The sequence below is a fragment of the Panthera pardus genome, unplaced genomic scaffold (genome assembly GCF_024362965.1).
Source record: "Panthera pardus isolate Hobbes unplaced genomic scaffold, ASM2436296v1 HiC_scaffold_17, whole genome shotgun sequence".
NCBI lineage: Eukaryota > Metazoa > Chordata > Mammalia > Carnivora > Felidae > Panthera > Panthera pardus.
In genome coordinates this window covers 140292700-140319411 of record NW_026526732.1, presented here as the reverse complement: position 1 = coordinate 140319411, position 26712 = coordinate 140292700, and the positions used below count along the sequence as shown (strand labels likewise).

The following is a 26712-nucleotide window of genomic DNA, read 5'->3' as shown; positions in this document are numbered from 1 at the left end:
AAATGGAACCAGAATTTGCTAGAAGGTCCTCCATCTTGCCTGGCCGCTCCTGGTTCCTCTTCCCTGCACAGAGCCCATTCAGGCTCTGCTTCCGCTCCGGTGTGGCTTCGGGCATGTCGCTGCCCCTCTCTGTGTCTCCATCGCCACCTCTATGAAGCAAACCACAGCTATGCTTCACAAACCATTTAGCTTAAGAGCTACCGTAAGAGATACATTTTACGTGGAGCCCTAGCACACACCATTCCATGAAACAATACTTATGCTTACCCTAATAACTCTGATGCTTTCTTACATACTGGTGTGTGTGTCCCTATTTTTTGGACCCCCTACATTGATATTATGACCCACCATTAGCTCATGACCAGCAGTTTAGAAAACACGAGACCAGATGGCTCTAACGCTTCCAGCCTGCCAGGTCTGGCTGATTCTGCCGCTCCATTCTCAAAGTTCAGCCCTTCAGGCTTGTCTCTGAGCACCCCATCCCCGCCCTCCTAATCCTCAGCCTGGGGAAGGGGCCAGTGAACAGCCCTGCACCTGGCTCCCATGGAGAGGATGCCTGTCCCTCCCCGCTGAATTTCCAGAGACAGAAATGAGGGTGTGGTCTCATCCTGCGGAGCGGAGACCCTACTGCTCCGAGACTTGTTTTTCTTTTCAGAGCGGGCCCCCGTGGCCCTCAGAGCTCTGGCTTCGTTCCCCTCCATCCCAGCCGCCCTCCCTGGATGCCTGTCCGTTATAAGCCATTTGTTCCTAATTGTGGAGATCCTGCTAATGACTTCTGAATGGGCGGTGGGGGGAGGAGAGTTCGCCTTCATTAGCAAGACCGTTCTTAGGCTTGAGGGGGAAAGGGGGGCGGTGTAGCCCTGAGGAGGGTTTGGTTAGCAAGTCCTGCTGGGTGGCACTGGACAAGTGACCGGGAGCTGCCTGGGAAGGTGGCAGATTAATAGTAACGACAAAAGTTGATGTCCGCTCAGGGCCCGCTGGGCGCCAGGCACTGTGGTAAGTACTACCATGTGCCTCGTGTACGCTTCACAACAACCCTGGGGGTTAAGGACAGGGTTCTTCCTACTTTGCAGAGACAGAAGCTGAAGCTCAGCGAGGTGAGGTGACTTACCCAAGGTCACCCAGTGTATGGTGGAGCCGGGATGTGCATCCAGATGTCCACCAGCGTCCATGAACTGAATGGCCCACCGCTGCCTCCTTTTGAGGAAAACTAGACCTTATCCGCCCAAGTCCCCCAGAGCTGAAGATTAGGTTTTAGGTCCAAGGGGTGGAGAGAGGGGATTTAAGAGGCCAGATGACTCCAAGTTTTCTATTCTGCCCCTGAGCCCCCTCTCCCTCTCCTTCCCTCCCTCCTAGGTTTGCCATGATGGCTCCTCCTTGGTGTGGGATTCTGAATGCCTTTTGCCACCCAAGGCTGTCTTCGGATATCTCTGGCCCTCAGGGAAGGGACATTGAGCCTGGCTTTCTGAAGAGTCCTGCCTTGGTCGTGTCTACTGGCCTGAACCAGTTTTACCTCCCTTTCACACGTAGACAGCGGAAAGCACACAGGCTTAGGGGAGAGATTCACAGGCCCTGAGAGACCATGCACAGCATCGTGAAGGCCCTCCAGTGGGTGAAGGGAGCTGGGGCATCAGAGGTGTGTGGACTCCATTTCCTGGCCGCGGGACCTTGGGTCTCAGTTTCCTTGTCTGTAAGATGGAGACAGTGACCCGTGCTTCAGCAAGATCTAGAAGGCCCTATACCGATGCTAGCTCTTTGTCCACCTGCCCTGCCAACCCTGTTCAGCCTAGACCAAAGTGAATTTCGCAGGTGTGCCTGCTGCTGGGGAGGGGGCTCACAGGTACATTTCATAACATCGGTGTCTTCAGAGGGGCTATGACCTGGTCGGCATCAGCAGAGAAGGTGGGGCTGGATCTGTCCAGGGTTGGGGGCCATCATTGCCCACGGCTCTCAGCAGCAGGCAGTGGTGATGTCATCAGGCCTCAGGGCCAGCAGCCAGTATTGAGGATGCCTGGCATGTCAGAGTGGTGGCTAGGAGTCAGGTGGGGCTTTAGAAAGTCTCAGCTCTACCTGATCCCTTGGGTGACCGCCCTGGAGGAGGGAATCCTGGGCCAGAGGGAACCCCTAGTTTCCAGAGTGCTGTCCCCAGCTGGGGCTCTGGATGTGTGGACGGTGGCAGGGAGTGGGGAATGGAGCAACACTGGAGGACGCAGCAGTCAGGGCCTTCCTTGTCCAGGCCATCTGGGGAGGGGAGCTTGGGCCCCAAGTCCAGGGTCTGCCCATCACCCTTAACCCTGGGTACGCACAGCGTGACTTTTAGATGGTACCCATGCCACTCTCAGTTGGGTCAGGGCTGAGCTCTGTAAGCAAATTGCACGAGACAACACTGTGTACCATCACCTCCCTGTCTCCTCTGAGCACAGGGCCTGTGCAAGGTGGGTGGCCACGAATGTGAGAGACTGAATGAACAAATGAATGAATGAATGAATGAATGAATGAATGAATGGAGTGCCTGCAGGCACTCTGACCCTAATGACCTGAGGGCCCCTGTGGGCTCCTCCAGACTTTCCAGCTGCCAGCCCAGGAATGGTTTCAAGCTCCCGGGACTTGCTGGGCCATTTCACTCCTCTGTACGGCGGGGGTCGCTATGCCAGCCTCCTGTCCTCCTGAGGAGCCCGCCCTTCGGGAATCCAGGCAGTGCAGCCAGTGCCTCTGCCTTCTCCGGGCTGTGGTGCCCTGTGCTCGCCTCTACTCAGGCTCTGAGGGGCGGCCGTCGTCACAGCCCCGCAGCCACGGGTCCTGGGGCAGGCCAGCGTTGGCTTCTGTGTGTCTCAGCACCTGGCACACAGCAGGCGCTCAGTAATGTGAAGGAAGAAGTGAGTGGGGCTGTAGCTGGGCTCCCTGTCACCTGGCCTGCAGGGGAGGCCCCGAGTGGGAGGAGGGCACGAAGGCGAGTGAAGGGCCTGTCACCGATTGAGACTATCAGGCCTGTCGTTTTTTCCTACAAATCTTGTAATTTCGTGCTCCAGGGGACCACAAAGCAAGAGAGTCTGTGGGGAGTGAATCCAACTCCCCCCAACTTCCCCTGGAAGCCCCTCCCCTGCAGCTCCCCTCTCCCCACTCTGGGTTGCCTGGGCTGGCCAGCTTCTCCAAGCCTTCCTCTTCCCCCAGCTTGCCCCCTGACCTGTGACCTCCTACCTCTCTACCCCACCTCCACTTTTGGAGGACAAAGAGCATCCGTCTGACTCCCATAGACCTGGAGGAGGTCACTAAGGCAGATAGAGGCAGGGGCTCTTTCCTGATGACCACGTGGCCACCTCCCTTCCTTCCCTCACCCCATCTCCCTCTTTTCAAAGCCCCTCAGAGCCTTTTGACTCAGGTCAGATTTCTACTTTCTGAAGTCAATCTGGGAGAAGAAAGCCCAGGCCACCTCCCTAGGGGAATGGAGGGGGTGCTGGGGAAGGTCTAGGACCTGGGGGACTGGGGAAGGCATCTGAACTCCAGGTTTGCTGGGGGGCATGTGCCCCGAGGTACACAAGTGAGTATTTGGAAACCGTGCCAAGGGGAGCTAGGCTTAAGCCTGGGGGTGGCTCAGCTGTTCAATGGCAGTTAAGAAGGGGCCGCGAAGGACGCGTATATACGTGCAGTGGGCCCCCCGTGAGCATTCGCTGGGTGGGGAGTGTGTATGAGCGTGTCCATATTGCACTGCGTAAGGTTTGCCTTGGTGGTGGTGAGGTCAGAGAGCAGAAGTCCACACGGGGACAAACAAGTGTGTGGGTGGATAGACGTGAGGGAGCTGCGGTGAGCATGCTTCATTACATAAGTGCGCTGGGCAGGAGGCCGTGCTGGGGACTGGCCGAAGGAGCCAAGGGAGAGAGCCCAGGAAGAGAACCGAGATTCCCGAGAAGGGAAGGGGGCAGACGCTTCGTGATGCCACCCTGATGCCAGGCAGGGGTCCTTTCATCCCCCTGGTGTTTCAGAAATGGGTAGTGTCCTGGTTTCGCAGAAGAGACTGAAGCCCAGGGAGAGAGTAATTTGCCCGAGGTCATACTGCTGGGAAGCAGCACAACTGGGGTTCAAACCCAGGTCTGTCTGGTGCCAGAGCCCCCTATCAAAGGCCGGGACCCAACTGCCTGGGGTGTCGAAGGAGATCTTTGTGGAATGTGGGGGGAGACAGGTGTTGTGCTCCTGGAATGTGGATTCAGGACAGGTCCCCACATCCCCTGCCTCTACCCCCTCTCCCCCCCCCCGCCCCCCCCCTCCCCCCCACACACATAGTGACTCAGAGTCTGGCAATGGAGGGCCTGGCCGTCCTTATGGATGGAGAACTTCCTATGGCTGCCTCCCTGACCCCCCACTCTCCCACCAGACCTCTTGCTGCTCACCTTCCAGGCTCACGGATGGGCCGGACCTGCTCCGCCTGCAGCCTCCACACCCTGCCGGCCCACAGTCCTGTCCAAGCCACCAGGGCCTCTGAGCCCGGACTGCCACAGTGCGGTCGGAGCTACTCGCTGGTAGTTCAGACACACCCTTGAGGATTTGACCGAATTCCCCCATACCACGAGGGCCTGCACCCAGATCCCCCGACTCAGAAAGCCACACAGTGCACGGACCCTGAGATTCCGCCCTCGTGGCCCTCAACTCTGTGCAGTGACTCCGAGTAAATGCCCCTCCCATAGCCTCCAGACCCGCCACCCAGCCAAGGCTTCCTGGGCTCAGATCCTGTCTCTGACACCTGGCTGTGTGATCCTGGGCACGTCCCTTTACCTCCTGGAGACTCCATTTCCTCAGCTGTAGAATGGAACACATAATCAATCCCTGGCTCCCAGCCTCACAGGAAGGATTCAACGAGATCTTGTGTGTGAAGGGCCTGACTCGTAATAGATGTTCAGCAAGTAGTACCTATTGTAGTCCTGGGGTCCAAATGCTGCACTTTCCCCTGGAGTCCTTTCGTGGCCGCTGTCCCTTCCATTTGCTGCCCCCACTGAGTCCCAGTCAAACCTCTCAGGTCCTAGAGTCAGGACCTAAAGGCTCTGATCCCCATGCCCTGGCGGCTTCTCTCAGGGACTCCTACTTTGGGCCTTACCTCCAAGCCTAAGTGGGCCCTGGGACCTGTTCACTCACCCCCAGGACCTTCCACCTTAGCCTGCCCTCATCCCCTTTGCTGCCCACCCCCCCCCCACTCTCCCTGAAACCCAGGTCCTGCACTGACCCCTGACCACCCCCCTCTGGGCCCTTCAGGCCTTTGTTAGAGCAGGGAAACCTTGCCCTGACAGGCCCCTATCTTGCAGGCTCTCCAGGTGGCCAGGCAGTTCCTGCTGCAGCAGGCCTCGGGCCTGAGCTCCCCAGGCAGCAATGACAGCAAGCAGTCTGCGGTGCAGGTGAGGAGAAGGGTGTGGGCTGGGGCCGGGCAGGTCGGGAGGGGGTTACTGGGCCCGGAGGGAGGGGTAGGGCCAGCAGGAGGATTGCTCTTGCCAGTCCCCAGTGCCACAAAATGCGCAGCTTTCCAGAAGCAAATGCAGCCAGTGCAGGCGTGGGATGGAAGAACTTCTCTTTCTCTGGCTTCACCTGATCAGCCAGGCCTTCCTCAGCTCAGCCTCTTTGTGTCTGTGGCTCGGAGTTTGTGGCCACGCGCTGCAGCTCTCTCTCCCCTGGCTTCCCTTCCCTGGCTCTGCCCTCAGGGTCCCCATCCCTTCTCAGCTTTCTGCTTCCCCATCCTTGTGAATCACTCAGCCTGTCCCTTTCTCCCCAGCTCTCTCTTAGAGGCTGCTCCCCATCTCTCACCCACCAACTCTGTCTCCCCCAGTTTCCTGTCTCTTGGTGTCTCTCTGTCTCTTTTGTTTTCCTTTGCACAATCTGCCCTTTTTTCCCCCCCTCTCCCTTCCCCCAGCTTGCCGGCCCATCTGGCTGGCTGGGGGAGGGGAGATCTGTGGGAGGTGGGGGGGTGGGGGGGTGGGGAGGGAAGCCGGGCCTTCTGTTTACCTTTTGTGTCACAAAGAACTTGGGAGAATTGCGGTCTGAGTCGGGTGGGTCATGATTCGGGCAGCCAGCTCCCCTCCCCCGGGCCCTGCAGCCTTGTTTCCAGGCTCCCCTACCCCTCCCCACAGCAGCAGGGGAGGCTTGGAATTGGGGAGAGGATTAAGCAGGGCTTTGAAAGGAAGTTTATCCAGGGGAGGAAGGGTGAGCACAGATCGCTCTGGAGTTTGGGGAGGGGGTGCTGAAGGAAGGAGGAAAGTGAGGAGGTAAGCAGGGGTGGGGTGCACCGTGCTTGGAGGACCCAGGACTAGACTTTGTGGGGGTGGGGGGCGGGGGGAAGATTCTGGTGCTCTGAGGAGTATCTGAGCTTTATGTCAAACAAGCTTATGTTCCGGAAAATGCTTTGAAGAAGTTCAAGGTGACTGACAGATGTGGGGCCTGAGCAGGGGCCCTCTTTTAAAGTCTTGAACCTAATGAGACAGCCCTCAAGGGGGAGGAGTTGGGTCAAGATGGGTAGTGGTCTGGGTGGGGAGGTGAGAACAAAATCTGGAAGGTCAGTAATGGGCAGAGGAGAAAGTTCTCACACTGCAATGATGTAGAAGGTTCTCATGCTCGTGTGGTATCCGGACTGGGTCTCTTTGAATTAGGGATCCCTCCACCCCCCACATATTCCCTGGGTCTGAAGTGGTCTTCAGGCTACTGCTCTGGGTCATCCTCACCCTGGGCCCAGCCTCCCACCTCCTTCTAAGAACAGGGAGGGGTGGGCTGGGGAGCAGGAATGCTCCCCCAGCTAGAGGAGACCTGCTGACCCAAAGGCAAGAAGGAAGGAGCTAGATGGTAGTTGGAGAGACCGAGGTCAGGCATCAAAAAGGACTTTACCGTTGGCCGTGAGGCATAGGAGATCTGAAATCATTAAGAGGGGAAGGGAGACCATGGAATCTTCCTGAGAAGGGCCCCTTCCGCCAAATAAGGGCTACCCTGGATGGCAGACATTTTGGTCAGAGGGACAGATCAAATGATCCTTTTCTCAGGCCTCCTCTCTCTTTGCCTCCTCCTCCTAATCACTGACTGAGTCATCCATTCATCAAATACTTACTCAGTGCTGACGAAACTAACATTTACAGAGTGCTTACCATGGGGCAGACGCTACGTGCTTTACGAGTGTCCTCTGTCTCCCTCTATCCTCACAACCCTGTGGGGTCTACAGATGCTATTATTATTAGCCGTCTTGCAGATGAGGAAACTTTGGCCCAGATAGGTTAAGTAACGTGTCCAAAGTCACACAGCTAATAAGGGACAGAGCCAGGATTTGACCCCAAACAACTTAGCTCCAGAATTTAAACTTAAATGCCAACACTGTGACATTGTGTGTGCTTTGCACAGTAGTGAACACCAGTAGTCCCCAGGGATGATTCTCTGGGCTCGGGGAGATGGGGTTCATGGGGCCACGTCTGTACTTCTCCAGGAGCCTGGAGCTCTGACTTTGATCCTCCTTCTCCCCCAACCCTGGATACCTTCCTTGCCTCTTCTCTCTACCCTTAGGTTCATCATCTCTAAGGAAATGGGTCTGATTGGGTCGCAGGGCCTAGAAATAGCTTTTCTGTGAGTGAAATGGTTAAAAGAAGGAGATAGGTGGCGGCCCTTTAACAGTGGCCCCCACATGACACTGCTCTGTTCCCCATCTCAAGACAGGATTGGCTGCCCACTCACCTCCCCACCATGTTCAGGACCCCTCTCCTGCAGCCAGCTTCAGAAGTTTCTAGCACCATTGGAGTCTCCACCCCTAGCCTGGAGATGGCCTAGTTTGTGCCCCAGTCTGGGCCCCCAGGCAGGGAGGGGTCAATTATAGAAGGCAGCAAAGGTAGCTGGGAGTTTTGGGGGGTGGAGGGGATGATGGTAGGCTAGGGCCAGGCCCCTTAGCTCTGTCCAGCCTCTGTATCATCTTCTCTAGAATTTCTGGAAGTTCATCTTGGCGCCCCACCACTTCTTTACTTCTTCCTTGCTGCAGCTCCAGCCCAGAGCTAGCCTGCGGACTTCCTTCTGGTCATTTGCAAGGGAGTTTAACCTAGACCAAGCTCTGGCCCGTCTGGCCTGTCTGGCCTGGTGTCTCCACTGAGCCAAGGACCTTAGACCCCACTTAAGAGGTTGAATTTGGGTCCTTGATTCTGGCACCAAATCGCATCCATGGGGTGCACAGCCTCCCAACCCTCAGGTCCCAGATAAGCTGCCTCTATGTCAGGCCACCCAGCCCAGCACACTGTAGTCATGGTGGGTGGAGGACTCAGGGGCCTGGGCAGGGTCCCTGAGGGAAGGGCTGGAGGCAGCTGTCGGCATTTAGCCCAGGGCTCGCACTGCCAGGGCTTTAGTAAGCATTTAGCTGTCCTGGCCACTCTCCAGATAGTGACTCACGGGCCTTGCTGAGCTGACAGGCTGACAGTGCCTATCCTGACACATCCTAGCCTGGTGAGGGGTCAGTGGGGACACCAGGGGAGCTCTAACTCAGTTCTCAGGACCCTAAGGGGCACGGGAGGAGGCGGATGGGGTCAGGCAGTTCAGAAGCTCAGCATGCGGCAGCCACTTCGCTGACCTTTCTTGACCCCCTTGGCCCCACTGGACAAGTACACACAAGGTGATCCGTCCACATCTCTGCAGCCGCCTCTCCGGCCAGCTATTCGGCCACTTGGCAGGAATGGCAGAGGCCAGGGAGGCCTTCCAAGGTCATCTCTTCCATTCCCCTGCGTCCAAGTAGGAAAGCCCCAAGGAAGGAAATGCCACATCCTTTCTTGCATGCCACTCACGGTGACTCACAACCCTAGTGGCTGGAAAGATCCCCTGGTGTCTGGTCTGCCTCCCTGCCTGGGCCATGTCCAGCTCTAAATTGAGTCCTCCCTGGGAATGACAGGCCCCAAACTCTGGTCCTTGGGGACCCTCGCCATGCAGTACCCTCCGGGGCTCCAGGCGGGCCTAAGGGGCAGTCATGGTGAAGAGAGAGGGAAAGGGGGAGAAGAGAAAAGAGAAGAGGAAAACCCAGAATGTTTTTAAAAGTAGTTTTCCCTGCATTTGTATGGAATTTGATGGCCTACAAATCACTTTCACTTACCCCTTCTCCCATTGTGCCTTTGAGGAAAGGGCAGGTGATTTGACTCCGCTAGGCCTCAGTTTCCTCATCTGTAAAATAGTATGAGGATTAGACCCTCCTTCCTCGGGGTTCTGTAAAGATTTGTGAGACAATATGCACAAAGGAGCCAGCTTCAAAAGTTTGTAGAACTTAGGGTCTGGGTGCCTAAAGGCATGTAATTAGAAATTGGAGGTCTGGTAGGAGATGAGATGGGGTACAAAGGATGGTCAGTGTCAGGGACAGGAACTTAGGTCACCTGCCCCAGGAATCCAGGACTGAGCTCAGTACCACCATGGTGGGCACCCCCATGGAAGGAGGAAAAAAAGGACAGCTGAGCCACCTCCCAGCGTTGGGGACAGCCTGCAAGGGGCGTGGGTCTGTGCTATTGTCTGCCCCCTCGGCCCCGGCCCCTCTGAGAGTGAGGACCAGAAGACCCCTACACCCTGGCTTTCTAGAGTCTCCTCCAAATATGCTTGTAAAAAGGGAGGCTGGCCTTTGGATCTCCAGCCTCATTGACCCCTCAGCTCCCTGGATAAGTTCAGTTTCCACATACTCTTCCAGACCTTCCTCAAGACCTGCTCTGGGCTGGAGAAGGCAGTGTGGGACATAGAAACACCAGGAGCCATGGAGTTCACAGACCTGGGTGTGAATCCCAACCCTGCCATTTAAGGCTCCTCGTTAGAGGCCCCTGGGAGCCTTCATTCACACAGAGCATCACAGCTAAAGAGCTAGGGTGTGCCCCACCCCAGGCTGTTGGCACAGAGATGACTGGGATAAAGGAGAAAAGCCCAGGGCCGGGGCTCAGCCACTAGTTGTTGGTGGGGGGTGGGGGAGAAGAATTGGGGGCATTGGGACTTCCCCGATGTCCCTGGATCCACCACACTTCCCCTGCTGCTCCTCTGTCAGGGAAGCCCCTAATTGGTGGCTTGAGGCTGAGTCCTGCCCCTGCCAGGGATCCAGAAGGGAACCAACTCCTCTCCCTTGCCCCACCCATGAGGCGAGGGGGAGGTGACAGGGCCACAAGTCCCCTGAGGACATAACCTGTCACATCCTGCCCAGGACAAGTCCCTGCAGGATACCCCTCCCTGACTGGGCTGCCCGAACCCCTCCCCACCCCTGGGCTGGCAGAGGGGCCTCTGATCTGCTGGGGAAGGTATTTCAGCTCAGGGGTGCAAACACTCAGTGCCTGCTGTGTGTGGGAAAGGGGGGGTTGTGGGGGCGCTTCTAGGGCTTGGCCGTGGGAGGGGAGATTAGACAAGCCGGGCTCAGAGCGGTGGGGTTGGCATAGAGCCCCATCAGGGCACCTGCCCTGCCAAAACAACGGGAGAAGACAACGTTGCAACTTGGGCCTCCCTGGCGATGACTGCCCCAGCCTGGGGATTTCAGGGAGGTGGGGCCGAGAAAAGAATGATGTTATTGCTTTTCCAGGAACCTCTTGCTGGTAGCTAGGTCCTGCAGGCCTCCCACAGAGGCCTAACCCAGGGCAGGGGATAGAAAGCTGCTCTACTTTGAGACTCCTGCACGTTCCTACTGGGAGTCCTCTCTTGTAGTTCAATCCCTGTTTCACATTTGAGGAAACTGACGCCCCAGAGATGCCAAGTGACTTGCCTAGAGGTCACACAGCAAATTCATTCCAGGGCTAGCAGCAGCAGCGTGCCTCCAAACTCCCTGCCTGGTGTTCTTTCCACCCGCCCCCCCCCCTTTGACTTAACTACACCTGTGTGTGCCATCTAGACAGGTATGTGAGAGTCTGTGACATGTCCACGATCAGAGCCAGAGTCCCCATGCCATGCGGGCCACTTTCTGAGTTCTTCCCATAGCTGCAGACCGCCCTCCTGGCCAGGCCCAGCTTGTAGACAGTGCTGTCAGATTAGACTGAGCAAGAACTGGGAAGGGCCTGGTGTGGCCTGTCCCCCGGGGGAGAAGCATTATGGGTTCTACTGACCGCTCCTTCCTGTTCAGCGACCAGAAAACAGAGAACAGGGAGGTAAGTCACTTGTCGCAAGACACACAGCTGGCGGGTGGCAGAGCCAGATTTTGAACCCAGGCAGTCTCACTCCAGTCCATGCCGCCATACTGTGGGTGGGATCGAGGTGAGCAGGCTAATGGGGCCAAATCCCACAGGTGCCTGTGTCGGTGGCCATGATGTCGCCGCAGATGCTTACCCCCCAACAGATGCAGCAGATCCTGTCACCCCCACAGCTGCAGGCCTTGCTCCAGCAGCAACAAGCGCTCATGCTCCAGCAGGTGAGTCAGGCCCCGGGGCAGCTGGGAAGTCTAAGAGAGGAGGGGGGGGGGCAGGGTAGGTGCTGGCTTCCCATCTCCCACCCTGTTTACTGCCAACATCACTGCTGGCCAAAGCAGTGGCAGGAACCAGAGAGACTGCTCAGGCTGGACTGGTCTGCATTCCTCCAGGGCCGCTGGGGACAGGTCAGAGGTCAGGCCTGTCCCACAGCAGCACCCCCAGACTCCTCCTTGTACGGACCCCACCTCTATATCCAGAACCCCAGGGAAGGGCAGAGTACTGGAACCTCCTGGCACCTTGTTGTGACCTGTTCAGGAGACCCACCAAGAGGCAGGGAGGGCTCACAGCTGTGGGTGAAGCCCCCTCTCCCTTCTCCACCGCCTCTCCATCCAGGCCCTGCTGGGGACCCTCAGAGCCCACTAAGGAGAGCAGACATCTCCCTGCAGGGTGTCTGTGTCACCGCCCCAGTGAGACTCCCTCCTTCTGCCTCCAGGAGCCCAGTTAACAGCAGGCTGGGGTTGCTGTAGGGTCATCAGTTCCCTACCCGTGGTAACCCACTCCCACCCCTGCCACCCCTTTCTCCCCTCCCCCCGCTCCCACCCCAACCCTCCACCCAGCTGCAGGAATATTACAAGAAGCAGCAAGAGCAGCTCCACTTACAGCTCCTCACCCAACAGCAGGCTGGGAAGCAGCAACCCAAAGAGGTAAGGGGCTTGGACAGGGCTGGCTGTGCCCTTGTGTTGTTGGATTAACGAGAGCAGAAGGCTAAGCCCTGCTGTGTTCCTCGCACACAGGCGTGTAGATGTGTGTATGAGCGTCCGACGGTCCTTGCTCATGACCGGTTGCTTTGTTGTCGGCCCCTTTCCTACCCACTTGCACCCCCCCCCACCCCAGCCCTGCCCCAGCCTCAGCCACTTGTCATATCCTGCCCTTCCCCTCCAGAGAACTCCCTAGCCTGCATCCCCTCACCTCATCTGGGCCACGCGTCTCCTGAGCTTCCATACCAGGCCCCTTGGCTCTCCCTCCATGCCCTAGACATGAGCCTCCCCTTCAGCTGGCCAAACCACAGCCAAGTCCTGAGCTGCCTCTTCCCAGAAGGCTGCCCTGGTGATGCCTAGTCATTTCCCCAAAGCCCAGCAGCCTCCCCCTCAACAGTCTTGTAATTGTTGCATTCTCTGCATTATCTCTAGGCTGGGTTTATTGAATAGCCAGCCCCCCACCCCACCCCCAGGGCAGGCAGGCAGAGCCGTCCCTGCCTCCCAAGCACCCAGGACTTGCTTGGCTCCTGGGACTCAGAAAAGACTTGCTGACGGCCAGACTTGTCAGTGCCTGTGTGAAGAACTGAGTTGGGGGGAGGAGGTGGAGGGGGGGCGGGCAGAGAGAGAGGGAGAGAGCAGAGCTCCCATACAGCGAGCAAGCGTGCCACTGAGCAATAGCGATGTGGCTCTTCCCTGGGCCTGGGTCCCAATGACCAGCCGATGCCGATCTTTGAAAGTCTCGTCAGACTCTTTGATTCCTTGTATCTAAGAAGCAGGCGAGGAGAGGAGCTGGAGGGGGTAGGCCCCCTCCTCAGCGCAGAAGGGGGGCACCCGGGCATGTGGGAAGGGTGCCCGCCAGGCGGGAGTGGCCCCCGGAGTCTGACAGGCTCATCGATCATTGTGATGAGAGCCCCCCACCCCCCCCCCCCCCTTTCCAGGCGAGCACAGCTGCGGTGCGGGGAGCTGAGGCAGCGGAAGGAGGGGGGCGGGAGCAGGGAGGGCGTCGTGCTGCGTGTCTGGGTCCGCTGTGTGTGTTTGCGCGCGTGCGTGCGTGCGTGCGTGCGTGTGTTTACTGCGAGGAGGCATGCAGCCCTATGGAAGCTGGGCCGGGAGCAGAGAGGCAGCAGCCGCGGACGCCGCTCCCACAGCTCCGGGGGCTGACAGGCCCTGGGAGGGGGTCGCCGCAGGGTGGGGGCCAGACGGCTCGCCCTCGGCCGATGGCACCCCTCTCTGCACGCCCCCTCGGGCCCCCCACCAGGCACTGGGGAACAAGCAGCTGGCCTTCCAGCAGCAGCTCCTGCAAATGCAACAGTTGCAGCAGCAGCACTTGCTCAACCTGCAGAGACAGGGGCTGGTCAGCCTGCAGCCCAGCCAAGCCTCAGGGCCCCTCCAGACCCTCCCGCAAGGTGAGTGCGCCCCCCCCCCCCCCCCCCCCCGCCTGACCTGGCCCACCCCCGCTCCCCTGGGGTGAGGTGGGAAGCCCCTTGGATTCTCCGGGGGCCCTGCCAGCCTCCCGCCTTTCTTTCTCCCGCAGCAGCCGTGTGCCCGACGGACTTGCCCCAGCTGTGGAAGGGCGAGGGTGCCCCCGGGCAGCCCGCCGAGGACAGCGTCAAGCAGGAGGGGCTGGACCTCACTGGCTCAGCCACCACCGCTACCTCGTTTGCCGCCCCCCCCAAAGTTTCACCCCCTCTCTCCCACCACACCCTGCCCAACGGACAGCCCACTGTGCTCACACCTCGGAGAGACAGGTGCGGGGCCCAGGTTGGGAGAGGGTGCTGCACACCTGCCCCTGCCCCCGGGGTGCCCCTGGAGCCCCAGGGATTGGGTGGGGAGGTGGAGCTGGGTTCTGGATGTTCACCCCTCTCCCAGGGCACACGAAATTGTTCCCGGCTTCTGGGAAACCCATAGTAGGGACAGAAACATCAACTGCCGGGGGGAGCCAGGGCTGTTGGAGTCTTTAGGGTCCCTGACCACTGCCTCCGTCCTGCTCTCCTAGCTCCTCCCATGAGGAGACGCCAGGCTCCCACCCCCTCTACGGACACGGAGAGTGTAAGTGGCCAGGCTGTGAGACCCTGTGTGAAGACCTTGGCCAGTTTATCAAGTAGGTGTCACCCCCAGCAGCCTTTCCGTGGGGCCCCTGACTCCCCAGCCGGCCACCTAGCTTGCCCCTCTTTGGGCCTCCAGCCGCCAGCTGTCCTGCTGTCCTCACGCCTGGGGTACCTAGCTCCTTCCCTGCCCCCACCAGCTCCCTGATCACTCCCCCCTCCAATATGTCGCAGGGCCTGCAGCCTCTGTGTACCCCATCCCCAGGCTGTCAAGAGCTCAGCAGGGTGGGGGTGTGAGGAGCAGGAGAGGACGCCCCCCACCACCCTCCCCAGCTTCCCCACAGACTCAGCCCCGGAGACTGATGGCCTGGTGACAGGCCGGAAGGCCGGTGGACAGGCAGGGAGGGAGGCCGACAGGCGGCTGGCAGCAGGCGGCCAGCTGCCACAGCCGTGCCAGGCTCTGTCACTGACTGATTAACTCCGCTGTCTCCCAGACCCTTGCAGCATCAGGGTCAAACAAATTGTTTTCACGCTTCGTCAGAGGTTTACTTAATTAGTTCATTTGCAATTAGATCTCTCTGTAGCTGCGATTTTAGCAAAGACATCAAAGGAGGCTGACGAGAAGGCGGCTTCCTTCGTTGCCCCCGTTGCCCCGTTTTTTGTTTTGTTTTGTTTGGTGTTTTTTTCTTTCCCACCTCTTTCCCGTTGTATCCCTTGGTCTGTCTACTTTCCAAGCCGTGGGTGGGATTAGAGCATGGGATGGTGGGGCGGGGGGCGGTGGCGGGGGGGGGGGGTAGTAGCAGCTGGAAAGCCAGGCCCAACTTTCTCTTCTCTGCCCCCTCCCCCTCCCCCAAGACACCTCAACACAGAGCACGCCCTGGATGACCGGAGCACAGCCCAGTGCCGGGTGCAGATGCAGGTGGTACAACAGCTGGAGATCCAGGTGTGCGCTGCAGGGACCTGGGGACCTCCGGGCCCTGCCCCACCTACAGCACTGACATTCCAGGAGGGGCTTAGAGGGTCTCGTGGAAGGGTCATCTTATGCTTTCTTGTTCCTGATAGCCGAGGTCACGAGGTGATCGCAGTCTGATTCTGAGCAAATCCGGGGTGGGGGGCGGGGGGGGGGTGGCCAGAAGAGTGCCATCCTTATAAAAACAATAAAAACATTAACAGCTAACACGTTGAGCACGCCCTTTGTGCTGGTTTAAATACTTTACCTGTATAACTCGAGGAATCTTCTAAACAACCTCATATGGCAGGTACTATTACCATCCCCACTCTACAGATACGGAAACTTAAGGCCCAGAGAGGTGAAGAAACTTGCCTCTGGTCACTCACCCAGTGGGTGGCCAAGCGGGGATTAGAACCTAGGCAGTCTGTCTCCCGAGCGTGCACTCTGAAACCCATTCAGGGCAGTCCGTCAGGCAGCCAGTCAGCATAAACCCATTTCCCTCCGGCACCTAGCAGAGCGCCCTGCCATGAGAGGGCAGTTGTGAAAGATCTATTGAATTTATGAATGGGGGTGAATGAATCATTCATCCATTCCCACGTCTCCATTCATCGCGCGAGGACCCTCTCACACACAAGTGCCACTGAACTTGGGTGTTGTTCAACCACAGCCTCTGCCTTCGATGGGGAGAAAAGGCCTGTGCCATGAGGAAGGAGGCCCCTGACTTGTAGCAGCTTGCTGAGCTTGAGCCTGGGACACACAGTGTTGAGGGGAAGGCGGGGGGGGGGGGGGGGGGGTGTGCTTTATGCAGTGGGCGGCGGCCCCAGGCCCTGGCCTTGAGGGTATGAGGGGGCAGGGTGGAGCTGAGGCTTTCCAGCAGTAGGGGACCGCTGAGGTGTGGAGGAGACGGGTGGTGGGAATAGGGGTTTTCATGGGTGTCTGGTGGAGGGGTAAGAGGACTGGAGGCCCCTGGGGCTCAGCCCCTGTCCACCTCCCGCCTCTTCACAGCTCGCCAAGGAGAGTGAGAGGCTGCAGGCCATGATGGCACACCTGCACATGCGGCCCTCCGAGCCCAAGCCCTTCAGCCAGCCGGTGAGTGACTCACCCCTCCCTGCGGCCCTCCCGGGACCCCCACCCTTGGCGCTGGTCTCAGCACCCGCCCCATTGCTCACAGCTGAACCCGGTCCCTGGCTCCTCCTCATTCTCCAAGGTGACCGTGTCTGCAGCAGACTCCTTCCCAGATGGTCTCGTGCACCCCCCCACCTCGGCCGCTGCCCCTGTCACCCCCCTCCGGCCCCCCGGCCTCAGCTCTGCCTCCCTGCACAGCGGGGGCCCCGCCCGGCGGAGGAGCAGCGACAAGTTCTGCTCCCCCATCTCCTCAGGTAAGGACTGCCGGGAGGGTCATTTTACCCCGCAAGCCGGACTCCCCAGCTGGCTACCTCACCCTCTGCCTGTCTCCCCCAGAGCTGGCCCAGAATCATGAGTTCTACAAGAACGCTGACGTCAGGCCCCCCTTCACCTATGCCTCCCTCATCCGCCAGGTGAGTGTGGATGGTACAGGGAGTGGGAAGGGCACACAGGCGGCACACACACACACACACACACACACACACACCCTCAGTGCCCCAGCCTCCAGGAGGGTCCTAGGGCCAGAGGAGAGACTTCCCCTCCCACACCTGTCCTGTCCTGGCACATGGGTTTTCCTTCCCAGCCGTACGGCCTCTGGCACAGGCTTTGCCTCAGCACCTGCTGGTGCAGATATGTCTCTGGGGGCACACGCATTATTTTTTGTTGCTCATACCCACTGTCAATCGTTCTCTCACTCCCATGTACATACACTTCTAGGAGATTATTTTCTCATAGGCTTACCCTTTGTCTGCCTGCCCCCTCTCCCCCTCCCCCCAACCCTCTTACACACACACACCCCTGTGTTCCCTCCCTCATGTCCTTAATGCTTAACGTACGTTTACATGTACGTCCGCTTGCTCTGATCTCCACACACAGGCACACACATCCTCACACTTATTCTCATACGTGCTGCATACATACCCCATCTCATGCTTTGGGTGCCCTCTGCCAAAATTAGGATAAATTCCAAATGGCCCCCACCCCGAGGACATCTCTTTCCTGAGAACGCTGCTTCATTCCCACTCCAGGGCAGGGGTGCTTGAAACCAGTTTCCCTCCAGAAGGAAGTCACGTGCTGCTTGCACAAGTGCGTAGCCCTTGAGGCTCGTGTTTTCTTTGGCCCCTGGCTGGGCTGTAACCAGCCTGCTCCCATCAGGGGACCGACAGGCACCCACCAGTCCTCTTGTCCCACAGGCTTCTGTAGTGGGTGTCCTCTCTCCTCGGGGTGAGAGTTGGGCCAGGCAAAAGGGAGAGAACACAGGCCTGTGACCCTTCGAGGCCCAGACTAAGGGTCTCTTTGCTTCTCTCTTGCCCGTAGGCCATTCTGGAAACCCCCGACAGGCAGCTGACCCTGAATGAGATCTATAACTGGTTCACCAGGATGTTCGCCTATTTCCGGAGAAACACTGCCACCTGGAAGGTGAGGCATGCTCCTTCCTCCTTCCCAAGGGCCCCAGTCACCCTTGGACATGTCCACCTCCCTTTGAGACCAAGGGTGCATAACATTTAGTCCCCTCGGAGGAGCAGTTCTACGAAAATGGCCCCAGCAGGGCCCAGGCCGCATCATGGGCCCCTCCACCCCCACTTCAGCATGGGCTATATAGTATGTTCTCAAACTGTTTCTTAATAGCCCCTCCTTTCCAGCCTTGTGCTGCCTTCCTTCTGGGAAGAAAGTTTCCTTTCTCCGGAGTGCTCCCCGACAGGCCCCAGAGACTCCAGCCCCATGAAGTAGGGCCTCCAGGAGTCCGTAATGCCCAAGCCTGTTAGGAAGAGCCAGGTTACACCCTCAAGAGACCCTAAGGGTCTAGGTATCTTGGCTAAAGGTACATGTTCGGAAGCGTAGGGTGGGGTGGGCAGTGTGCAGGCCCGGACACGTGGATGGACCAAGCAAGACCCGTAGACTGTGCTGGGGCACAAACACAGGCGCTCACACCCTCTCCCCAGCTCTGCCATGGCGGCAGGAAGATAATTGTCTCGATCCAATTAGTCATTTCAGCACCTTCAGCCATAGAGTGTTCTCAGGGGACCAGAGGCAGGGAAGGGAGGGACCCTAGAAAAATGGGACACTGAGATGTGGACTGGGGCACTCAGCTATTTGGTTTTCCATAGCCAGGAGGGGGTGTGTGTGTGTGTGTGTGTGTGTGTGTTAGAGAGAGAGAGAGATGGGTGAGAGTATGAGGGTCTGTGCAGCAGAGTGGGGAGGTGATATCTAAACTGGGAAGGGGGAGGGGAGAGGAGAAGGGATTGTTGGCACCCTGCAGGGAAAGTTAGACACCCGGGAAAGAGTCCCTGGGTCTCAGAACCTTAATTGGATCCCTGGCTCTTGAGTCCCCCTGCTGGCCATCTTGGAAAGTGCAGCAAAACAGGCTGCCGCCCCACCACCCCTCTAGGTTTCAACAAGTGTCATTGAGGCCCCCTCCCCACCAGTGCCGGATTGGGTGGGGTCTGCACAGGGCCCGGTCTCCTCTGCCCCGAAATGTGCTAACTGCAGCAGGAGACACTGCTCTATGACCTTCCGTATCCCTGTGCCCAATTCCCAAAGCTTGGGAAAGAGGCTGTTGGGCTGGGACAGCTGCTCTGATTGGCTGTGAATGATGTCATTTCCTGCCAACCACAGTCCTGCCCTCTCCCTGAGCCAGCAGGGCCTTGTGGGGACCATCTAGCCCGGTCTCCAACCTCCAGGCCAGTTTGGATGCCTGGTCTTATAAATGAGAAGAGTTCTATGCAAACATAAAGGATCACTACAGTTTTTATCTAACGTTTATGTTAATGATGCAGAGTAATCTTCTGTCTTTGGGGGTGAGACTATAGAGCCTCACTTCATAAGACAACCTCCTTCTGGGGGCAGAGTGTCATTCAGCCACCTACCCTCCTTTCCTGTTCTCTTAACTGTATCACCCCATTGTCCTTTCTTGAGATCAGAAGGAGCTGGTTTGGGGGACTTCCTGAAACCCCTCAATGACCATCTTGAAGCCTCTCCCCTTTAGCCCAGTGCCTTTGGCCTCCCATGCCACCTTCAGTCGTCACCCAGCCAGGGTCATCCCAGTCATGTGTCTCTCACTCCCAGGTCTTCACCTCCACCCCCCTCACCTAGTGTAGGTCCCAGTGCGACACCGGGAGCTGGGGGAGAAGTTGACCTTCCTAGTTAGTGCCCTGCTGCTGTTTCTGCCACTTAGGGCACTACCTGTGCCCTCCCTACCTGTGGCACAGTAGAATCTGTCCCTGCTCGTGGTCCACTTTCACCCTCAGGATTTTTGCAGCCAGGCTTCATCCCTGTTCCTCAGGAAACGTACCCTGTCTACACCCAACTGTTCCCCTTCCACTTTCCACCCATTCGTCTGCCCCTTGAGGCCCCGCCTCTTCTCAACTGTATCTCGTCCCCTCCTCCCTCTTCACCCTTTCTGGCCCACACCCTGAGTTGCTGTCCACTTCAGACCAGGGCAGAAGGGTCGGGCACCAGCGTGGGCCAGGCCAGCTGCCGTTCATCTGGGGACAGAGCTGCCATCTGCCAAGCCAGTGGTCCTCACCAGCCCGCCCCCTGTGTCCATCCCTTCTCAGGGCCCGTGTTGTGGGCCCGTCCTTTTGTTTACACAGCCCCCCGCCAGACCCCTTAAATTGCCGTTAATGTTTCAGCGTAACGAATTAGTCTCTCATCACGAATCAGGCTTCGAAATGAGGGAAAAAAGCCCCGGTGAGGCCATCCTCGGAAATTGGGGTCATTCTCATTTGCAAAGCGGAGGATCGGAGCCCCGTAATGCGGGCAAATTTATTCCGAGGCAGGAGCCCCGGCGTGATTAGGCCCTTTGTAATTATCGCTCCAAGAGATTCCACTCCAGCCGCCCGCCTCCCTCGTGGATTAGCAAGCGAGTCGGAAAAATACACAGGATTTAATTAGAGGCAAATTAAAATTGGTAATGAAATCGGGCCAGTTGCAAGTGGCAAGAGTTGGAAGGGAGAGAGGGAGAGGGGATCTCCAGGGGCACGGGCTGCCCGCCCTGCCGGCTTTCTTCCCCGTTTAGAAATGTAAAGAGGAGACAAGGATGGGGACAAGGCGGGGGAAGCAGAGGGAGGACAGGTAACAGGGACAGGGATGGCTGGGGGTGGGGGGGCGAAGCCGAGAGAGGAGAGCACAGAGACGGGACTGAGGGCCATGCGGGGAGTGGGTGGGCTAGGGCCCTCGTCTAGCCCCCCCCCGCCCCGGGGGAAATTGGGCCAAGCACCCCCGCCCTCACCCAAGTGTCCTACAATTCAGATGGCCTCAATTCCTGAAGTTACCCTGCCAGGAGGAGGTGGGAGCGACAAGGTGACTTTTCCTCTTTTCTCTCTCCTCTTCCTGCCTCCCAGCTACTAAACCCGTGCTCTCCTTTCTCCCCGTGTATTTCAACAAGTATGCATTAGGCCTGCTGTTTACCTCATGCTCTTAATAAGCTGTCTGTTCTCAAAGTCATGGTTCCCACACTCCTAGGAATTGAGGAAGGTTGCAGCGAGGGTTCCTGATTTATGTCCAGAACTTCTAAAGCCTAGTGGAAATTCTGCATGCACCTGAGATAACAGGTCACTGATGTGCCAGGGCCCGAGTGTGATCTCCTGGTGATCAGGAGCCCCAAGTAACAGCTACGTGTGTCTGATCAATGCTGCCGGGAAAACAAATTATTACTACCTAGATAGCATTTAGTTGGTAGACAGGGTTTTCCAAAAGATGGCAGGGAGAAGGGAGCAGATCGTAAAATGGGTTGTGGGCTCTGAGGACCCTGGCAGTCCCTGGGTCAAGGGCGGGAGAGAGGCCTGCCTTCGCCCCTGGCTGGGACTCCTCCCTGGGGCAGCCTTCTTGTCCTTGGGCCAGGGGAGGTGGGACATGGTGGGACAGGGACTTTGCTGTGTGTGCTTGCCTGAGTGGGGAAGGGGCCTCTGAGCACCCGCCCTGTCTCCACACCCCCAGAATGCCGTGCGGCACAACCTCAGCCTGCACAAGTGCTTCGTGCGCGTGGAGAACGTTAAGGGCGCCGTGTGGACCGTGGATGAGCGCGAGTATCAGAAACGGAGGCCGCCAAAGATGACGGGGTATGTTGGCCCAGCCCCAAGCAGAGGCATCTGCCTGGGGCGTGGACCGGGTCACCCCCCATTTTTCTCCAGGACACCCATGTGAACCCAGTCCTTCCCACTTCGGGGGTGGGGAGCCTAGAATCTGGAAGTGGCAGGTGATCAGAAAGAGGACATGTATGTCTTATTCTGTCCCTATTTCTGGCTGAGGGGAAGGAGCCTAGGGGGACCTGGCACCAGAGACAGAGACCCAAAGTAGCCATGGCTGGAGCTGGGACATGGGCAGATGCCAGCTAGGTAGCCATTGGTGAGGGGGCTGTCAGCCTCAGAGTCGTACTCCCCTATCTCATCACAGGATGAGCTGACATCTGAGGACCCCAGGCCCCACCTCTCTGTTTTATAGGGAAAGGAGACCCAGAGAGGGCAAGGGGCTGGGGGAAGGTCACACCGTACTGCAGATTCACAGCAGAGCTGGGTCTCTGAACTCCCACCTTTTGCGTTCGCTCTAGCATGCAGCATTTTCAGTGGAAACTGCGGAACCTGGGGGTGGGTCGAAACCTCCCCTTGGCTTCCCTTCCAACACCCAGTGGCCTTCCTACCCCAGATGTCCCTCACTTGGGCCACCCTTTGCCCGTGCTTCTTGGGCCAGAGGACTTTTGGGAAGGGGAGAGAAGTGAGGCAAGTAGGTGGATATCTATTTGTGTGAATGCCTTTTGCCCTCGAAGATCTTTCTCCTGGGAAAAGAGCCTCTCCACCCCACTCAGCTGTGGGGGCTGGGCAGGGTTGGGGCCTGGAAAAAGGAAGGAGAGCCATCCCCTTCTGAGTGCCCCCCTCCAAACATGGGGGGATTATCTTTACGTCTCTTTACCCACTTGGTCAGAAGACCTGGATTCAGATGCACCTCTGCTTCTCACTGGCTGGGTGAGCTTGGGTCAGTTCCTTAACCTCCCTCAGATGCTCTGTAAATGGGGGGTAGGGGATTAATTGCTATGGAAGAGGGACAGCCTTGAGCCATGGTTTTTCCTGACCCAACTCCTGAACCCCTTCCTGGGCAGACAAGCCTTTGGCGTGGAGCACCTGGGGACAGGCCAAGCCAAGCCCCTGGGTTATTAGATGTCCCACGATTCCGTATGGCAAGATAGCGTGGATATTACAGACCGGGGAGGTCAGGGCTCTAGCTTGGGTCCGCCAAGCACTGGGAAATGGAGACAGCAGAGAAAAACTGCTGGGGTGGCATGATGTGAAGACAGGCATCGGGAGGGACCCCCGTTCCCACTTGCCGGCTCTGAGACACTGCCCAGGGCCCGGGAAGGGGGCTGTCAGCACATGCCATGCCATGCCGGGTCAGCGTGAGGGTTGAGGGCGATGGAGCCCGCCCAGGGCTCGGCAGACGCTGCTGACCGTGCCGTAGCCTCCTAGCATCAGGAATGGAATATCGCCGAGTGCAAGGCGACCTAGGACCTAGTCAGGGTCAAGGCCTGAAGGAACGAACGGAGCACTGCCTTCTCTGTCTTCCAGGAGCCCCACCCTGGTGAAGAACATGATCTCGGGCCTCAGTTACGGAGCACTTAACGCCAGCTACCAGGTGAGTGTGCCCTGACGGGAGCCCTTTTCCCTCTTGCCCCCTTGCTGTCCTGCCCACACACACTGCCCTTCGTCCACTCTCCCCTGCAGAGCTCCCATCTGGCTTGGGAGGGGGAAGACCACTCCGAGGGGCCCAAACCCCAGCCCTCTGCCCCACCCCAACTCGGGGCACCAAAGCAGGGAGGGAGGTCGGCATAATCAGCTGTGTCCCCTTCTCTGGCTCGTCAGGCTCGGGGCCCTCTGCCTCCTGGGAAGGGATAGGTCAGGCCCACGTTCCCAGGTTCCCGGGAATGTTGTGAGGCAGTGGGTCAGGGTCACAGTCTGGCCTTGGGAGGGGAGGGGTGATGTGTGGGAAAGGCCGAGCCTGGGCTGGGGACTTGCCAAGATAGATCTGCCAGCACAGGACGCCCTGGAGGCTTTCTAGGGACACGGAAGGGACAGCACCTGCCTGGATAGGGCTGGCTGACGGGGCCAACCCTGTGCCCTCCAGGCCGCCCTGGCCGAGAGCAGCTTCCCCCTCCTCAACAGCCCTGGCATGCTGAACCCGGGCTCCGCCAGCAGCCTCCTTCCACTCAGCCACGACGACGTGGGCACCTCCGTGGAGCCGCTGCCCAGCAATGGTAGCAGCAGCCCCCCTCGCCTCTCCCCACCCCAGTACAGGTGAGCACACAGCACGGATCCCCCACCCCCGGGGCCCCTCAGACACCACTGCAGGTGGGGTCTCTATCTTCTTACACCCCGCCACACACACCTGTCTTCCCAGACAAGTGACTTCTCTTTCTCCCTTCCCATGGTGCCTCTCCTCCCCTCTCCCTTCTCATTCTCCTCTCTCCGCTTCCTTTTTATTTCCCTCCTTCCTGCTTTCTTCCTCCTCTCCTTCCTCCTCTCCCCCTGTTCTCTGTCTTCTCCCAATCAGAGGCGACCACTGCCCAGCCCAACATCCCCCTTCCTGGGAGGAGAGCTCTGGGGGAGATCAGACCTAAGACGTCAGGCGCCAGTGGCTCAGGGATGATGCGGTCCTAGGGGAGTGAGCTGCGGGCACCCCACTGCACCCCCAAATTCTGGGTGTTTGTGGAGGCTGGGGAACATGCCCCCACCCCCACCCCGGGTGCCCACACGATCCCTTCTGTCACAGCCACCAGGTGCAGGTGAAAGAGGAGCCGGCCGAGGCAGAGGAAGACCGGCAGCCAGGCCCCGCCCTGGGCCCCCCCAACCCCAGCACCGCGGGGCCTCCAGAAGACAGGGACCTGGAGGAGGAGCTGCCGGGAGAGGAACTGTCCTAAGGGTCTCTAGGGGCAGGCAGGGCAGGGGTGAGACCCCTCCCTCCGGAACCCAGGCCCCACCTACCCCCCCACTCCTCAGCCCCACCCAAACCTCAAGGCACTTCCAGGACTCAGATGGGGGGGTGGGGGAGGCTGGGCCAGCAACTCCCAACGTGACCTGACTGACAGACGCTTGGGGGCAGCGACGGTCCTGCCCCCGAAGGGACACCAAACCCCTGGTCTGGGACCGGCAGAGGAATCGGAGGGCCCAGACCCTTCCTCAGACCCTCCCCTACATCTGAATACCGCCTCCCCCCAACCACCAGCAGCAGGGCCCTCCTCCCCCACCAGCTCTCCCCTACAGGGCCCCTCAGCGCCATGGAGACCCGCAGGCGGGGCTAAGCCACCCCTCTCAAACCCAGGGCCCCTCGCACCTGGCTCTGGCAGTGTTTTCTGGCCAGAGGCCCCCCCCCCCCTTTCCTAATTTGTGCCCCCTTTCACCTTCTTTTCCGTACTGTGAAGAAATCTCCCCAGCCCCCACCTCCTCTCCCTGCCCCGGCCTGGGCTGGGGCGGGGGGGAGCTGACGTTCCAGACCATCCCCAGAAGAAACGGGCCCCCTGAGCTGTGCCCACTCAAGAGCCACAGCTGGGGTGTTGCTGCCCTGCGGGGTCTGTGAGAGCAAGGCTGCCTCGCTCCCGGACAGGAACCCAGGCCGAACTGGGCCTCCACCCCATTCACTGGGTGCCCCTCGGCTGCCCCCCACACACCAGGGAGCAGAGGAAGAGGTCCAGTGCTGGCTTCCTCGCAGAGGTCTGTGCCGGGTGGGCCGATGGAGGGGGAGCCGCGAGGCCCTCGAGGCTGAAGCTGCCAGTGCCACCCAGGAAGCATCCTGCCTCTGTCACGGGAGAGGCCAGGCCGAGACCAGGCTTGAGGGACAGGTGACTGCTGTGACCCAACAGGTCACCCCCAGCCTACAGGTCCCCTCATGGTAGTCCTCCCTCACCCCTCCTCAGTCCCCCTCCCCACCCCCAGTTAAACCGATGACCAAAGACCTTTCTTATGCCGGAAGCAAAAACCAAAACTTTTTGTTGGCTTTTTCCTTTGTGGCCTCCCACCCCCACCCCCACCCTTCTTGCTCCCCGTCCCTAGCCCCAGGCTGGAAGCCCTCCCTCCACTTAAGTTATTGTTTTAAACCAAAGTTTACAGTGTCTGTTGGTGGCCCAGACCCTCTCTCCACCCTTCCTCCACCCCACCCTGAGGACCCTGGGACTCAGTAGAGGCTGGGGGCCCTGCTCACCCCTACTTCTGCTCTTGGCCAGCCAGGAGGAAGGTCCGAGGGCAGAGGGAAGGAGGTGTGCTGCCCTCAGCATCCCGAGGGGCTCTCCTCTCCTCGGGCAGTGGGCCTTGAGCCCCAGTCCCAACCCTGGGCTGCTTCCTGGGGGCTCTCCAGACCCCTCGCTAGGACCAAGTCCCCCATCACACTGGGAGTGTGGATTCCAGCAAAGGAGCTGGAAAAGAAGTGAGACTCCACAGACCCCCTATGGGGGACCCCGACTTAGGCCATGGACTGGGTGTGTTGGATGCTCGTGATACCCCAGGCCAGGCCCCTTTGCTGAGAAGACCTCCTTGGACTATTTCCCAAGAACCCCCCACATACACCCCTTCACAAGCCACCCCTCCTGAGAGGCAGGGGGCCCTCCGCCCCCTCCCCTATGTACTCCCCACCTGTGTTCTGTTTGACCAGCACAGAAATATTAAACGTCCTCTATTCACCGGGCCCTGCGTGTGTCACCAGGGTGAGGGGGGAAAGGCACTGAAGTGGAAAGATTGCTCTGAGGGGCTGGGGGAAGGAGGCCCTGTGGACAGTGGGGGCTCCTTAGGGGTGCTTTCTGGGAGTGCATGAGCAGACCAGGACATGGGGGTGGGGGGGCTGCGGGGGGGGGGGGCGGGGCAGGGAACCTATCAGCAGCTCCCACCTGCCTTTTCCACTGTCACCCTGGTGGTGTTCTCTGGTATTTTCTTTCAAACCAGGTCTCTCCACCATTTTTTCTCCCAAAGTCACTGTTCCTTCCTGCCCGCCCCCACCCCTTCCTTCAAGGGTAGGTTCAGCAGGGAGATTTCTTCCGGGGATGGAGATGATCCTTGCTGCAGGACCACCACCCCTGGAGACCTGTGCTTGCAGGCCCAGGTGCCCTTCTGGGCCCATCACTCGGCCTCCGTAGGGGCCTGGATAGGGGCCTGGGTGTGCACATGCATGGGGGGGGGGGGGGTGGCTGTTAGTGGGTGCAGGCCTGCCGCTGTGTGCCCTGTCCGTGTCGTAGTGCTGGTTGGCTCTGCCAGGAAAGGGGGTTAGCCTGACCCACAGGTAGGGGTGCCCTCGATGGTTAGAGGAGGGAGGGAAGGAAATCGAAGCTGTGAACCCGAACGTGTGTCCTGACACCTCCCTTGGCTTTCCATCCCGCAGCACTTCCTGGTCCTTCCCCAACGGGGGACCCCCTCTGGCCTTCTCAGTGCCCAGCACCCACCGGGGTCCTCTACCAGTTCCCTTCTTCCAGCACCTCGAGCACCTTCCAAACACTTCCTTCTTGAGGGCAAGGCCCCCAGACC

At 58.9% G+C, this 26712-nt stretch overlaps 1 protein-coding gene across 8 annotated transcripts in view; it reads left to right on the top strand.

The window, feature by feature from the left end:
• Positions 1 to 25882, top strand: part of FOXP4 (forkhead box P4) — a 51337-nt gene extending 25455 nt beyond the window's left edge. The window contains exons 3-18 of one of the 8 annotated variants that reach the window (XM_053905033.1): positions 5292 to 5381; positions 11219 to 11341; positions 11963 to 12043; positions 13356 to 13503; positions 13632 to 13845; positions 14094 to 14198; positions 14998 to 15085; positions 16100 to 16183; positions 16266 to 16473; positions 16556 to 16632; positions 17537 to 17638; positions 20471 to 20521; positions 21158 to 21279; positions 22777 to 22843; positions 23333 to 23502; positions 23978 to 25882. In XM_053905033.1, coding sequence (XP_053761008.1) covers positions 5292 to 5381; positions 11219 to 11341; positions 11963 to 12043; positions 13356 to 13503; positions 13632 to 13845; positions 14094 to 14198; positions 14998 to 15085; positions 16100 to 16183; positions 16266 to 16473; positions 16556 to 16632; positions 17537 to 17638; positions 20471 to 20521; positions 21158 to 21279; positions 22777 to 22843; positions 23333 to 23502; positions 23978 to 24125 — 1878 coding nt within the window. In that variant the 3' untranslated portion in view covers positions 24126 to 25882. Of the gene's footprint in view, positions 1 to 5291; positions 5382 to 11218; positions 11342 to 11956; positions 12044 to 13355; positions 13504 to 13631; positions 13846 to 14093; positions 14199 to 14997; positions 15086 to 16099; positions 16184 to 16265; positions 16474 to 16555; positions 16633 to 17536; positions 17639 to 20470; positions 20522 to 21157; positions 21280 to 22776; positions 22844 to 23332; positions 23503 to 23977 lie in introns of all 8 variants that reach the window. The other 7 variants (XM_053905032.1, XM_053905031.1, XM_053905034.1 and 4 more) reach the window with 7 other exon arrangements.
• Positions 25883 to 26712: the final 830 nt, after the last annotated feature.